This window comes from Hemitrygon akajei, chromosome 7 (assembly GCF_048418815.1).
Source record: "Hemitrygon akajei chromosome 7, sHemAka1.3, whole genome shotgun sequence".
NCBI classification, from domain to species: domain Eukaryota; kingdom Metazoa; phylum Chordata; class Chondrichthyes; order Myliobatiformes; family Dasyatidae; genus Hemitrygon; species Hemitrygon akajei.
The window spans coordinates 59,487,490-59,503,311 of record NC_133130.1 but is presented as its reverse complement, the minus strand read 5'-3'; the positions used below and the strand labels follow the sequence as shown (position 1 = coordinate 59,503,311).

At 40.6% G+C, this 15,822-nt stretch overlaps 1 protein-coding gene across 6 annotated transcripts in view; it reads left to right on the top strand.

Moving 5' to 3' along the window:
• Positions 1-15,822, top strand: part of asb3 (ankyrin repeat and SOCS box containing 3) — an 89,798-nt gene that overhangs the window by 56,119 nt on the left and 17,857 nt on the right. For 3 of the 6 annotated variants that reach the window (XM_073050951.1, XM_073050953.1, XM_073050952.1), the window contains exon 10: positions 2,936-7,242. In XM_073050951.1, the coding sequence (XP_072907052.1) occupies positions 2,936-3,162 (227 nt within the window). In that variant the 3' untranslated portion in view covers positions 3,163-7,242. Of the gene's footprint in view, positions 1-2,935; positions 7,243-9,189; positions 14,260-15,822 lie in introns of those variants that run through there. The other 3 variants (XM_073050954.1, XM_073050956.1, XM_073050955.1) reach the window with 2 other exon arrangements.

Below are 15,822 nucleotides of genomic sequence, written 5' to 3'. Positions count from 1 at the left end.
TTCAGTCTGAAAGTGGGCAAGGTAATGAATTTGAGGAAGGCAAATCAAGTACAAAAATATGAATGGGAACTGAAATACCTTTGACTGCATGTCTGCAGATCACAGAAACAGACAAGGTGTTAAAAATTTATATGGGAGGTCACGTTTAATGAACAAGACAAGAGTATGGAGGTGCATAACTACCATATTATAAATTTTTAACATAACTATTCACCTCTTGATTAAAAAATATTTTATTTTTAGGCATGTGTAATTTGGCCTAAATATAAGACTGGTGTTATATACAGCAGTTTGCAATTTTTTAACCTAAAGAAATGAAAAATCTGTGATACAAAAATACAATGATAAAAAATTAAGTACATTTCAATATTCTCGGCAAAGTTACTGTTAACGTTGGTTGGATTCTACTTTGTCACAGTCAAATTATCTGCTTCATGATTAAAAAAAAAAGGGCATGCACTTATATTAGCAGCCTTCCCAACAATCTTTTGGAGTGCTTTACATCCATGAAGTTTCACTACGCGAATGTGTGCAACATGAAAAGATATGGGATTGGGGGTAGGGTGCTGACATGAATAGTGAGCTGGATAGCAGACAGAAGACAGAGAAAATAAAGTATTTTCCCAGGTGGCAGGCAGTGAATAGTTGAGTATGGCTGGGAGCAATGCTAACTCACCAATTATTCATAACATATTTTAATCATTTAGACGAAGGAGTTAAATTAATATATCCCAATTTTCAGATGGCTCAAAGTTGGCCGGGAGTATGAGCTGTGAGGAGAATGCAGAGAGGCTCCAGTGTTATTTGGACAGATTGAGAAAGTGGGAAAATACATGGCAGATACAATTTAATGTGGACAAATGTGAAGTACCATAGTTTGCTGACACTAGCAGGAATGTAGGTTATTATCCAAACAACAAGCAGTTGGCATAAGGAGAGGTACAAAGAGATTCAGGTGCAGCAGACGATTAAGATGGTCTACTATAGAAGGACCATAGAAGGAGTGCAGGGAACATTTACTAGACTGCATCCTTATATGGTAACACTGATGTATAAAGAGATTGGGTCAATGATGGGGAGATCTGGGCAAAGAGTAGGGTTCTAAGGATTAGGCTAAGATAGTAAGACTTGCTATGGAGAAATTTCTTCTCTTCCACCTGTGGAATTCTCAATCCAAGTCAAAGTTGAGTTTATTGGCACAAGTACACACAAGTAAATTTGCAATAAACTCCTGAACTACAGATCTGTTTGTTTAGAAATGTTGAAAAGATAAATATTGGTTGGGTTGCTAAGAATCATTCCCTTGCTCTTTGAATACAGGCCGTGGGATACCTAAGCAAGGTGAGCCTTGATTTAATGACCTATTGGAAGGGTAGCATTGCCAGCAATGCAGCATTTTCTCAGTACTATATTGCTTCATCATGTTTAGTCTATAGTTTGAATGCATGATTTCTCAAGAGCCAGGTACTGCCTCTTGAGTCAACTGCTTTGTTCACTAATGCACATTATGAATTATTATTTTGACTTTGTTTCAATTTAGTTTTCATTCTGTATAATTAGTTGCATTATCAGGTAATGAAATTAGTTAGATAGATTTTATGTGGATTGCAGACGTGGATCAATTATTCTTATTTGCGTGCTTTAGCTGCTATAAATGCACAGTGTATATTGTTGCAATTGCAAAAGTGATGAGTGAAGATTTTTAGCAATGTTGCAGCAACAAAGGAGTGACAATTGTGCTAAATAACAGACATTAGGTTTCCAAAATTATGAAACTATTTAACTGCATTAAATAAATATACACTATAGAAACATAGAAAATAGGTGCAGGAGTAGGCCATTCGGCCCTTCAAGCCTGCACCGCCATTCAGTATGATCATGGCTGATCATCCAACTCAGAACCCTGTACCTGCTTTCTCTCCATACCCCCTGATCCCTTTAGCCACAAGGGCCATATCTAACTTCCTCTTAAATATAGCCAATGAACCGGCCTCAACTGTTTCCTGTGGCAGAGAATTCCATAGATTCACCACTCTCTGTGTGAAGAAGTTTTTCCTCATCTCGGTCCTAAAAGGCTTCCCCTTTATCCTTAAACTGTGACCCCTCGTTCTGGACTTCCTCAACATCGGAAACAATCTTCCTGCATCTAGCCTGTCCAATCCCTTTAGAATTTTATATGTTTCAATAAGATCCCCCCTCAATCTTCTAAATTCCAGTGAGTATAAGCCTAGTGGCAATTGTATTTTGCTGACAAAATAATGCCATTCTTATCAGAATCAGATTTAATATCACAGGCATATGTTGTGAAATTTGTTAACTTTACAGCAGCTGTTCAGTGAAATACATGATGAATAAACATGTATTTATAAAATAAGTAGTGAGGTAGTGTTCATGGGTTCAAGTCCATTTGGAAATCAGATGGCAGAGGGGAAGAAGCTGCTTTGTTGATGTTTTTAACATTTATTTTTGTTTTATGATATCAGCTTCAGCAGTCTCTATTTTGACTGTTTACAGTGGATACTTTTTGTTGGTGCTGACTTCTAATCCATCTGCTCTGCAACAATTACAACTTGTGCATAGGATTGGGAGGCCACCTACTTGTTAAGTGTGATAGTCAAACAGCTACCTCTTGAGCATTTTAATTTGAGCATTTTTCTATATTAAAGGGTTATCTTGATGCTGATAATAAGTGCATCAGGAAGGATTGGAAAAATGTACAGTCGTGATATAATCCAGGTGCAAATGGGAACAGTGGTTATAGATGTGACAACATGCTGATTTGAAATTACTTGCTGTAAAGCGAATACTGCAAGTTTTCAGTGGATCTGCGATGAGTCATTTCTCATTTATACCAAATGTACATAATATTCTTTTTGCTTTTCTTTAAATTTTGATGTCAGTGGTTAATTCTACTTGATTTTCTGTTCCATTTTAGATAATATTCCTCCTCTGACACACCTCAGTCGTTTGAAAATTCGATCAACACTGAAAAGTGAACGTCTTCGTTCTGATAAATTTATTCGCCAGTTACCACTCCCATCTTGTCTGCATGACTTTCTTCTTTACAAGGATGTATTGAAATTGTATGGAATTCCTGAAATTTCAGAGAATCGAGAAGAAATGGAAGCATTAAAGAGTTATGTTGAAAATTCAGAAAATTGATTAAAGAAAACATCAGATATGGAAGGTAATAAGTTCAAAGATGTGCTAGGGCAGCCACAAGTGTCACCATGCATTCTGGTGTAGCATAACAAACCCAAAGTGTTCAGGTGAACAACACAAGCAGCAATAACAACAGTAATAGAACAAAACAAAACCGCAAAACAAGCCCTTTCCCACCGTCCCATCATTGCACCTCCTCATGCACAATCAGGCAGGCCTCCAGTCCCAAGGCAGGCTGCCTCCAGCACTTGGCACTGGATTCTCGGAGTTGTTGACCTGGACTCGCAGGCTCAACTTTTAGGCCTCTGCCTCTGGATTCGCTATCTTCTGTCTTCGAACTTTGGGTTTTCTACCTCTAGACTTGCTGAGCTGTGGACTGTGATCTTTGGCTTTGCCCTTTTGACTACCGACCTCTGAGTATTGACCCCAGGACTCTCCGATCACTGTTTTGACCTTTAAGCCCTGACCGATCCTACCTCGGAACATTTTGGGTCTCAACTTCCAGACTCTCACAGACCACCGATGCCATTCTCTGTGTTTAAAAAAAAAATGCCTTGCAAATCTAAATTAAACTTTTTCCTTCTCCTTAATCCCACATTTGTTCAACACCCACTTGTATGGCATTTGTCGGCCTTATCACGAGGCCTGACTGGCTGTTTGACAATGGTAATAATTACAGTCAAGAATAATTCTGTTTTCAGCTAGCATGTCCACCTACAGCAAGGTGTTGCAGTATGCTTGTGGGCTGAAAGCCAATTCTTCCCTTTTACGTACAGACAAAGCAAACAAAAGCATACAAATTTATATGGAATCTGACAAGATCAAAACAGGAATAATTTTCTTCGGTTTTACAATTGGCAGTAAGCTGGAGAGTCATACAAACATATAGCATTGAAATAGGCTCTTGGATGCACCGTCCATGATATTATATTCATGACTGAGATGAGGTGAATTTTCTTCACCCAGACGACAGTGAATCTTCAGGATTCTCTTCTGTTGAGGGTTGGAGAGGGTCTGTACTGACTATATTCAAAGATAGAAATAAATAGACTTTTGGATATTAAGGAAATCAAGAACTATGGTAGCATAGTAGTTAGCATGGCACTCTCACAGCTTGGGGCATTCGGGAGTTCAGAGTTCAATTCCAGCGGCGTCTGTAAGGAGTTTGTATGTTGACTCGTGAACTGCGTGGGTTTCTTTTGGGTGCTTCTGTTTCATCCCACAGTCCAGAGATGTACTGATTAGTGGGTGAATTGCTCATTATAAATTGTCCTGTGATAAAACTAGTTTTAAATAGGCGGTTCCACATTGTATCTCTAAATAAATAAATAAATAAACTGATAAATAAATTCAGAAAACTAGTTAGTTATACAGAACTAAACAAACCATGCCAATGCCCATCTTTGCTAAAGGGATCTTCCTGCATGGGCAACCCCAGACTTCCCTCCTGTACTCTTGAATGCTGGGGTGGTAGACATTGTACTGTCACCATCCAAATGTCCATCATATTGAATAAAATTGCAGAAAGCTCTTTGCCCTGATTCACTTCCTTCTTTATATAGAGTGGTTCTCTTTTAGCTTTGTTGCCTTTTATTGTGATGTATGGGTTAAACTTTAAGACAGTGATGAAGTCTGTAAATGTTTACACCCACATGACCAAACACCTTAATATGTTTTTGTTGCAAATAATCAAATGCGTTGATGAAATTAAAAATGACAGCAAGGTCTTTTCATTGTTCTAGACACCTGTTAATGATTTATGACTGTGATATTTTGATCATAATTGGGGGTCATCTTTAAATACTCCTGTATTTATTCAGAGTCATATCAACCAATCTTCCAGCTATTAATTTTTTTGAAAAAGTCCAGAGTTAAATCAAACTAATAGTTACCAGCTTTCAGTTATCAATGGTTTGAAACTTAATTTAGTCATTTTGACTTGAGAGTGACTTTTATTGATGTCATCTGGAACCTTAACACATTTAATCTGCGAGAAATAAAGCTGTGTTGTGACCGTAGTTGACTTTCATGACTTCATCAAAAGTCATGCAGTCCCACTTGGCAGCAGGTTTGTTTTTATCAAGTCACACTGATGATTACTAATAAATTCTCATGCCTAGCTCAAGATGAGCAAGGGCTAAACGTAACTTTTTCAGCCTTGTTGAAAATTTCTGTAGACAGAAATCTACAACAAAGCAAATAAAGTTAAGTCTGTAGGTTTTTATTGAATATCAATTTCCAAAGCATAGGTCAAATTAACATGGCTCCATTTTAAATGCTTAGTCCAGGTTGTCATATTTTCTTTCGGCATCATGTATTTATCCTTGCGTTTGGTAGATCTGTTCCTCATACCTGAATTGAAGATCTTTTTCCTCTTTCAACTACACAATTCTTGCCCCATTAATGATGTCTTCCCACAGTTTGTTGTTCTGGCCACATCACTAACATGCATGTAGTCTTGCTTTGCTTCCTACATTTGTCTTGTCACTCAGAAAGCCTACATTGTTGAGAAACTGTAAGATGGAAAATCTGCTGCTGTTGGTGCTACCTATGCTAGAACCATTATTGTCATCAGTCTTGCAGGAATTAACATACACTTTAACATTTCTGATTATACCACTGGAGCCAGCACTGCAAAACCAGTAACCTCGGTTGCTGCATTATCTTTGTCCTGTCTTCCTTAACGGTATTTAACTTGGTACAAGCAATTGCATGGTATTCACTAACTTTTCCAAATTTGGCACTTCGCACCCTAATAGGTATACCAAAATGCGTCCTCTCAAAATGCTTCTGAAAAACATTAAAAGCTACAAAGCCCTCTTTACATAAATTACATCTAATTATAGGATATGCTTTCCCATTCTCAGTTGACCTGACACTACTTTCAGGATTAAATTTCATTGCACATCTGTGGTCCTTTGCAAGTCATCCCTTACTTAAATAGGTTTTTTAAAACCTGGGAATTTAAAACATTTGAAATCATCAGATAAAATGCTGGAACTATTCCAGGGTTAGCCATCTAAAAAGGTACAAATATCAAAATCTCAATGACAAAAGAAAAATGTGTTCTACAGAACTGTCTTCATCACCGGCATCTACAATCTCAACGTTTTTTAATAGCTTTGGGTACTAAAAATCTATTACAATCATATCATCCTTGAAAGTTTGCAGGAGGCCAAGTGGCATTTACCTGTTTCCATTTCTAATGTTCTTAAGAAGGACAATCTGGGCTTAAAGCTGGATATTTGTTGATAATCATAGTTTAGTTAATTATTAGACATGAAATAGGAAGAAGCTCTTTGGCCTTTCTCTTTGCTGTACTTGCTATTTGGGAAAAATAATATCTGGTTAGTCCCACATCACTGTTCTTACATTTTAATTATAAAATTTAAATATTTATCCAGTTCCCATATGCATTCTTCCTTGATCTCTTTACAGTCATTAACATGGTTCACGATGCAGTCAGTCTTCATTGACTTTCAATAGTGCAGTTGAGAGAGTTTACCCTTGCTTAATTTGATTTCTTTTCCTCAAATCATAGAATGTTTCCAGCAATAGCTTTCTCCCAGCTGAAACACTATTTTTGAAGTCCTGACAGAATCTGTTTTTTAGTTCTTTCTGATTGAAACAACTCTGGTTTTCAACAACTCAATTTTTGTAGGGACAGGATCTTTAAATCTAGCAGGGGAGAGTTGCATTCTACCTCAAATTAGAGAGGGTTATGGTTACACTCTGGAGATCAAAGGCACATGAATAATATCCAACTTTCCTTTTTTGCATTAGGTTTCGCCTGCATCCTCCATCATCTTCTTGCAATTTGCATATTTTTTGGTTGCTTAGTTAATTGGCCACTCTAAATTGTCCAGAGTGTGTAGGTGAGTGGTAAAAACTGAGTGGAGTTGCTAGGAATGTGGAGAGTATAGGTTTAAGAGAGGATTAGTAGGGAAAATGGAATCTCTTGAATAAGATTGCTCCTTAAACTGGTCTAGACTCAGTAGACTGAAATGACCTGCTTCGATGAAAGATGAAATACATTTTGTACTAGTTTTTTTGTATCATTAAATCATTTTGTGCATTATAGCCAAGACAATATTTTTTAAAAATTCAAAAGTACCATGGCTATATACAAGGTTCTTAAAAGGGACATTTGAGATTAGTTTAATGGGTCTTTAATTTACAGAAAAACAATGATTTATAAGTTATCACCAAGTAATTTAGCTTGAGATTTGATTATATTTTATTTGACTGCCTAATGGAAATTGATCATGGCTGCTGAAGGAACATTTTTCATTGTTTTAAATACAATGGAGCTGAAGCTGCATAAATCCTAAAGCAAACCTCTTAGAAGAGCTGTCAGAAGGTCATACAGTAAGTGGAAAATAAACCATGGTAACTCTGAATAAGAATACTCTGTAAATAAGGAACACTGAACTTGAAATCTACAGTTTGAAATTATTTCTTCTAAATGGGTGGTAAGGTGCATGTACTAAATTGAGGAAAATTTACCTTGCGTTTATGAAGCTATTCATTGCAGTGAAAATAGTTACTAGTCAAAGGAGGGCAGCAAAAATACATGAAAAGAACATCATAAAATATTTGTATTTTCTTAAAGCCTATATTGTTACCACGGTAGTAAACAGTGATCACATCTGCAGCAGGTGTTGGCTGCTCAAGCACCTTTGACCTTGATCAGTGATCCAGAGTTTCAGCTCAAATACTTGGGGGAGGAGAGGATTACCTAGACACAGTATCCAGCAGGCAATCACATCCCTTAGACTATCTATCTCTAAATTGTCAAATGGTCAAGGCAGGATAGTATGACTGAAAAAGAGTCAAATAGAAGGATCTTCAGAATAGTTCCAGAGGAGCTATAGCCCTTATCCAAAAGGTATCAGATTCTTCCTCGTTTTGTGGACAAGGGTTAGGACTGCAGAGAGGATGTGCAAACTATAAGACCATTAAACAGGGGCGTGGAGGGGGAAATGGTAGAAGTCATATGGGATAATGTAGTTAGGGGAACAGACACTGCTCTCTGTTGCAAAGTATAAGAGCTCAAAGGACTGTGTTTTCTGCCTGGTACTAGAGTCAAGGACATCTTTTCTGAGTTGGAGAAGAACTTGGAGTGGGAGTAGGAGGATCCATTTGACATCCATGTAAAGACATGAGTATGGTTAAGAAGAATATTCTACTGAAGAATTTTGAGCCTGGGTAAAAAGCAAAACTGCAAACATGATTTGAAAGGGTAGAAAAAGATTAGGGAAGTAGGTGTATAGTTTAAAAGTGCAGTGTGGTAGAAATGGAGTTCAGATCATCGAGGAAGATCCAATGGGATGTGCTTCACCTGAATAAGAATGAGGGGTAGGCTATTTAGAACGGAGTTCAGGAAAAACTTTTTCACCGAGAGAGTTGTGAATCTATGGAATGCTCTGCCTCAGAAGGCAGTGGAGGCCAATTCTCTGGATGCTTTCAAGAAAGAGTTAGATAGAGCTCTTAAAGATAGTGGAGTCAAGGGATATGGGGAGAAGGCAGGAAAGGGGTACTGATTGTGGATGATCAGCCATGATCACAGTGAATGGTGGTGCTAGCTCGAAGGACTGAATGGCCTGCTCCTGCACCTATTGTCTATTAAATCATGTTATTGCAGATATATTCAGTCAAGATGACACCAGAGACCTGATCAATGGCGACCTGCTGACAGTTCATGAAACTATGTTTTTTACTGCTTTCAAATATGATTCTACTACTAAGCTGCGAGTGGTTGGAACCTGTCATCTACGTTTTGATGGTGTGTTTTGGGTTGAACGAGTGATCTGGGGCTTTGCTGTCTCTGACGGAGTTTGGTGAGGTATGGTGCAGAATGTGCGGTCTGGAAGTCTGGAGACGGTGTGAGCTCATGACTGACTCTGTTGCTTCTCTCCGATTGATGCGCTGAGCAAGGTTGAAGTAGACGAGGATGAGAGTGGAGGATGGGTGGGTGTTGGCCACCATCAGCCTGCATTTGACTGGTCTTCCTCTCCCTCTTGCAAGCTGCTGTCAGAAGAAGGGCAGGTGTCTTGGAATCAACGTTATCAGGATTGATTGGTGAGGCTGTGCTTTTGTTTTTGGGGGACTTTGAGGTCCATGTTGCATGCATTCCTGGACCCTTTTTAAAAATTTGCTGTTTTTTGACTGGTTTGATAAGGGCGATCAGTGCAAACAGGGGGGCTTTGGTGAAGAATGGCCCTGCGTTGACTAGCAGCATGGCACGAAACTGAATTAAACTGAATACTACAGGACTCATGGATTGATGTTTGATATTCTATGTGTTGTTTGCTTGCTTTTTGCCATTTGCACAATTTATTCCTTTTTTCTTGAGTGCTGGGTGTTTGATGTTTTCTTGAATGTGTTCCATGGTGTTTCTTTGCTTCATGGCTTCCTGCAACAGGACAAATCTCAGAGTTATGCTCTGTGTACATACTTTGATAATAAATGTACTTTGAATTGTTGATTGCAGGATGACCAGCACTGGGTGCTCAACATTCCAGGTTAGAAAATATTCAAAACAAAAGATGGTATGGTCGCGTTTTTAATTGAGGAAGGTATCAGAGTGGTGTGTCCTGATAGAGGCCATGAATAGTAAGATAGGATTGGTTTGGGTGAAGTTATAAATAGCAGGGTGAAGACGACACTGGTGAGAGAAGTCAGCAAGCATGTAAGATGTGACTTTGTGATAGGGCTGAACAACTAGTGCATCTTGGAGGGCTCTGAAATTGTCATGAAGTTTTAATCTACATATTAATTGGACAAACCATACCGCCAATGGTATGGAAGAAGTGGAGTGCATTAGGGATTGCTTCTTGTCACGGAACGTAGTTAGGAACAGAATATTTATTTATTTAGCAATATAGCGTGTAGCAGGCCCTTCAAGCAGCGCCACTCCAGCAACCCCCTGATACCCCCACCCCCACCCGGGACAATCTCCAATGACCAATTAACCTACCCGGCACATCTTTTGACTGTGGAAGGAAACCAGAGCTCCAGAGAAAACCCATGCACTCCACGAGGAGGACATACAAACTCCTTACAGAGGATGCCAGGATTGAGCTCTGAACTCTCATTGTGCTAACTGCTACACTGTTGTGGCACCCAAGATTTTTGATTTGGTCAAGAATAATGAGTAAGAATTAATAAAATAACTGATGGTTAAAGGTTCCTTCAGATCCAGTGACCACAATATGAATGAACTCTAGATGCAATTTGAGAGTGAACACCACAAGACCAAAACCACTGTCTTCAACTGAAATTAGGGAAATTGTATTGTTATCAACGTGGAGATGTCTGAGATGGCCTGGAAAATAAGCTAAGAGACAAGTTATAAATGAACACTGTCAGATATTCAAATAACTGATTCATAACACACAACACTCCCAATTAGAAAGAGGGATTCCATGAGAAAGGGACAGTCTATGGTTACCAAAGTAGGTGAAGGATAATGTTAAATTGAAAAACAGGGCATCCAAAGTAGCATGGGCAGGTGGTAGGTCTGATGACTGGGATCTGGCAGTGAAGGACTTAAAAAACCTAATAATAAGGGAAAAGATTGATTTTGAGAGGAAAATAATACCATGCTCCGTGGTCAACAGCCTTGAAACTGGATACCCAGAGGCCCTTTTTATCAATGCAGTGACTTTAACCAGGCCAGATTCAAAAGTGCGTTGCCAAAAAATTGCCAGGCATCCAAACACACTTGACCTTTGCTAAACAACCAAAAGCATCTACCAAGTCACCCTCTGCCAGTTTGGTAAATCAGATTACTGGACTGTGCTCTTTATGTCATCATAGAATCAGAAGCTGAACCGTGAGCATCTAGTACAGAAAGTTGTTTAGTGCTGGTCTGAGAAATGGATGAGCTTCTACGTAATTACTTTGACCATTAGACATAGGAGCAGAATCAGACCATTCGGCCCATTGGGTCTGCTCCACCATTCCATCATGGCTGATTTATTATTGCTCTCATCCCCATTCTCTTGCCTTCACCCTGTAACTTGTGACACTCTGATTAATCAAGAACATATCATCCTCTGCTTTAAATATATCCAATGACTTGGCCTACACAATTGTCTGTGGCAATGATTTCCATAGATTCACCACCTTCTGGCTTAAAGAAAATTTTCCTTATCTCTGTTTTAAATGGATGTCCCTCTATTCTGAGGCTGAGCCCTCTGATTCTAGACCCACTACAGGAAAGATCCTCTCCACATCCATTCTACATAGGCCTTTCAATATTTGATAGGTTTCAGTGAGATTCCCCCCCCCCCATTCTTCTAAACCCTAGCAAATACGGAACAAGAGCCAACAAATGTTCCTCATTCTCGTGAACCTCCTCTGAACCCTCTCCTATGGCAGCATAGATTTTCTTAGATAAGGGACCCAGAACTACTCACGATACTCCTAGTGCAGTCTGACCGATGCCTTATAAAGCCTCAGCATTACAACCTTGCTTTTGTATACTTGTTCTCTTCAAATGAATGCTAACGTCGCATTTGCCTTCCTTACCACCGATTCAACCTGCAAGTTACCCTTTAGGGAATCCTGCAGAAGGGCTTCCAAGTCCCTTTGTACCTCTGATTTTTGAATTTTCTTCCCATTTAGAAAACAGTGCACACCTATATTCCTTCTAACAAATTGCATGACTGTGCACTTGCCTACACTAAATTTCATCTTCAGCTTCCTTGCCTATTCTCCCAGTCTGCCTAAGTCTTTCTGTGGACACCTTGCTTCCTCAACACCATGTACCCCTCCACCTATCTTCTCATCATCTGCAAACTTGGCCACAAAGCCAACAATTCCTTCATTCAAATCATTGACATATAATGTGAAAAGAAGTGGTCCCAACACCAACCCCAACCCCTGTGGAACACCACTAGTCCCTGGCAGCCAACCACTATTGGCCCCCTTTATTCCTACTCTTTGCCTCCTGTCAGTCAGCCAATCTTCTATCCATACTAGCAACACACACAAAATGCTGGTGGAACACAGCGGGCCAGGCAACATCTATAAGGAGAAGCACTGTCGACGTTTCAGGCCAAGACCCTTCGTCAGGACTAACTGAAAGAAAAGATAGTAAGAGATTTGAAAGTAGGAGGGGGAGGGGAAAATCCAAAATGATAGGAGAAGACCGGAGGGGGTGGGATGAAGCTAAGAGCTGGAAAGGTGATTGGTGAAAGTGATACAGAGCTGGAGAAAGGAAAGGATCATGGGACGAGAGGCCTAGAGAGAAAGAAAGGGGGAGGGGAGCACCAGAGGGAGATGGAGAACAGGCAGAGTGAAGGGCAGAGAGAGGGGAAAAGGGGGGAGGGGAGAAAAAATAAATCAGGGATGGGGTGGTGGGGCATTAACAGAAGTTAGAGAAGTCAATGTTCATGCCATCAGTTTGGAGGCTACCCAGACGGTATATAAGGTGTTGTTCCTCCAACCTGAGTGTGGCTTCATCTTGACAGTAGAGGAGGCCATGGATAGACATATCAGAATGGGAATGCATGCAGGAGGCAGCGCCAATGTAACGAAGGTAAAGAGGGGAACGGATACCTGTATAGGCTTGGAACATGGACTGTTCCACAAAGCCAACAAAAAGGCAGGCATAGCTGGGACCCATGCAGATACCCATGGCTACACCTTTGGTTTGGAGGAAGTGGGAGGAGCCAAAGGAGAAATTATTGAGAGTAAGAAAATTTTGTATCCTCTGTTGGCTAGCTTACCTTCATATTTCATATTTTTTCTCTTTATGGTATATTCAGTTGCCTTCTGTTGGATTTTAAAAGCTTCCAAATCCTCTAACTTCCCACTAATGTTTGTTTTTATTATATGCCCATTCTTTTGATTTTATGCGTTCTTTGACATCCCTTATCCCAAACTCCCTTTAGAATACCACTTTATCTTTGGAGTGCATTTTTCCTGTTCCTTCTGAATTGCTCCCAGAAATGCAGCCACTGTGGTTCTACTTTAATCCCTGCTAGTGTCCTTCCAATCAACAATGGCCACTGTAATACTGATATGTCCAATTTTAGCTTCTCCGTCTCAAAGAAGAATCTAAAATCAATAGTCAGTGGACCATCTTACATTTAAGGAGGCTAGGCAGCCTGGGTGAGTATAGCACCACCATGAAGATTGTACTCAAAGAAGACAATCTCGGAGTTTCCAGACTGGAAACTGTGGTTGAACCAGGTGATCCACTCCTTACTGAAGTCCAGGATGCATTGTGTTCAAATGAGGTGGCCTTGACCTTTCCAAGGAATTCGAGATACAACCTACGTAAAGATATCAGGGTTGCCAAGAGACAATAGCAGTCCAAAATAGAACTGAACAGAAGAGGATTGAAATGTCACCACCTACTCTGGCAGCCTTCAATGCATCTGAAGCAACAGTCACCATTGCAGCTCGATGGAAGCATCTGGCCTGGATGGTGTCCCTGGCTGTGACCTGTGCCAGCCGATCAGTGCAGGACAGGCGTATTTGCAGACATAACAGCATGTCAGAGTACCGAATGGAGATGGAAGGCTTAGTAATATGGTATTATGACAGCAGTCTTTCCTTCAGTGTCAGCAAAACGAAAGAGCTTGTCAGTTGTGCTGAGGTCAAGAGGGTGAAGAGCTTCAAGTTCCTCAGAAGAAACATTACCAATAGCCAGTCCTGTTCTGACCATATAGATGCCACAGCCAGGAAAGCTCATCAGTGCCTCTGGAGGCTAAAGAAATTTAGCATGTCCCTTTTGACCCTCACCAAGTTTTATTGATGCACCAGAGAAGCCATTCTATCTTGATACTTCACAGAAACTGTTCTTCCCATGACTGCAAGAAACTGAGAAATATGAGATTTGTTTTGATTTTATATATAGGATGTAGAGTGTACAGTATATTTTTATGCAAAATGTTTGGCATGGCAAAATTAATTATTTACCTGGCATCAGCACAAGCTCGGCATAGGTTATTTTTAACTTTAGAACAAAACAGACAAAGGTGTCCAGTTCTGCAATATTGAAAAGTAAATGGTAACATGAGCAAATCAATAGCAGTATTTTTTAAAAAGTATGTTATTTTTGCATTACAATAAACTTACAAATAAAACAACATTACTTTTCCTGTGCACTTAAATACGCCATCAAATAAGTTTGGTGTCTTCATGCGTGTCTGGTTTGGGCAGCTTTTGCAGGCTGATGTTCTGTTCACAATGCATTTTTTGCTGCAGCCTATTTAAATCCTTTTTAATTATGACAAGCTCTCCATGCTCTTACTTGGAGGCCAATATTGAAATATCTTCGAAATATTTTCCTATGCTTGTCAATGAAAAATTTATGATCACTAGATAGGACCTTTTTGTAAAACAGTGGCCCCATTATTTTTAGGCTCTGGCAATGTCCTTGTAAATCTGCTCCTATCATCCTATCATATCTCTTAAAATTCAAACAACACACACAAAATGCTGGTAGAACACAGCAGGCTAGGCAGCATCGAAGCGCTGTCAACGTTTCGGGCCGAGACCCTTCGTCAGGACTAACTGAAAGGAAAGATAGTAAGAGATTTGAAAGTAGTGGGGGGAGGGGGAAATGCAAAATGATAGGAGTAGACCGGAGGGGGTGGGATGAAGCTAAGAGCTGGAAAGGTGGTTGGTGAAAGTGATACAGAGCTGGAGAAGGGAAAGGATCATGGGACAGGAGGCCTCAGGAGAAAGAAATGGGGGGGGGGGGGGCACCAGAGGGAGATGGAGAACAGGCAATCAACTAAATATGTCAGGGATGGGGTAAGAAGGGGAGGAGGGGCATTAATGAAAGTGAGAGAAGTCAATGTTCATGCCATCAGGTTGAAGGGTACCCAGCCGGTATATAAGGTGTTGTTCCTCCAACCTGAGTGTGGCTTCATCTTGACAGTAGAGGAGGCCATGGATAGACATATCAGAATGGGAATGGGACGTGGAATTAAAATGTGTGGCTACTGGGAGATCCTGCTTTTTCTGGTGGACCGAGCGTAGGTGTTCCACGAAACGGTCTCCCAGTCTGCGTCGGGTCTCGCCAATATATAAAAGGCCACACCGGGAGCACTGGACACAGTATACCACATTAGCCGACTCACAGGTGAAGTGTCGCCTCACCTGGAAGGACTGTCTGGGGCCCTGAATGGTGGTGAGGGAGGAAGTGTAAGGGCAGGTGTAGCACTTGTTCCGTTTACAAGGATAAGTACCAGGAGGGAGATCGGTGGGAAGGGATGGGGGGGGACGAGTGGACAAGGGAGTCGCGTAGGGAGCGATCCCTGCGAAAAGCAGAAGGGGGGGAGGGAAAAAATGTGTTTGGTAGTGGGAAGTTACGGAGAATGATATGTTGGACCTGGAGGCTGGTGGGGTGGTAGGTAAGGACAAGGGGAACTCTATCCCGAGTGGGGTGGCGGGTGGATGGGGTGAGGGCAGATGTGCGGGAAATGGGAGAGATGCGTTTGAGAGCAGAGTTGATGGTGGACGAAGGGAAGCCCCTTTGTTTAAGAAAAGAAGACATCTCCTTCGTCCTGGAAAGAAAAGCCTCATCCTGAGAGCAGATGCGGCGGAGACGGAGGAATTGTGAGAAGGGGATAGCCTTTTTGCAAGAGACAGGGTGGGAAGAGGAATAGTCCAGGTAGCTGTGAGAGTCTGTAGGCT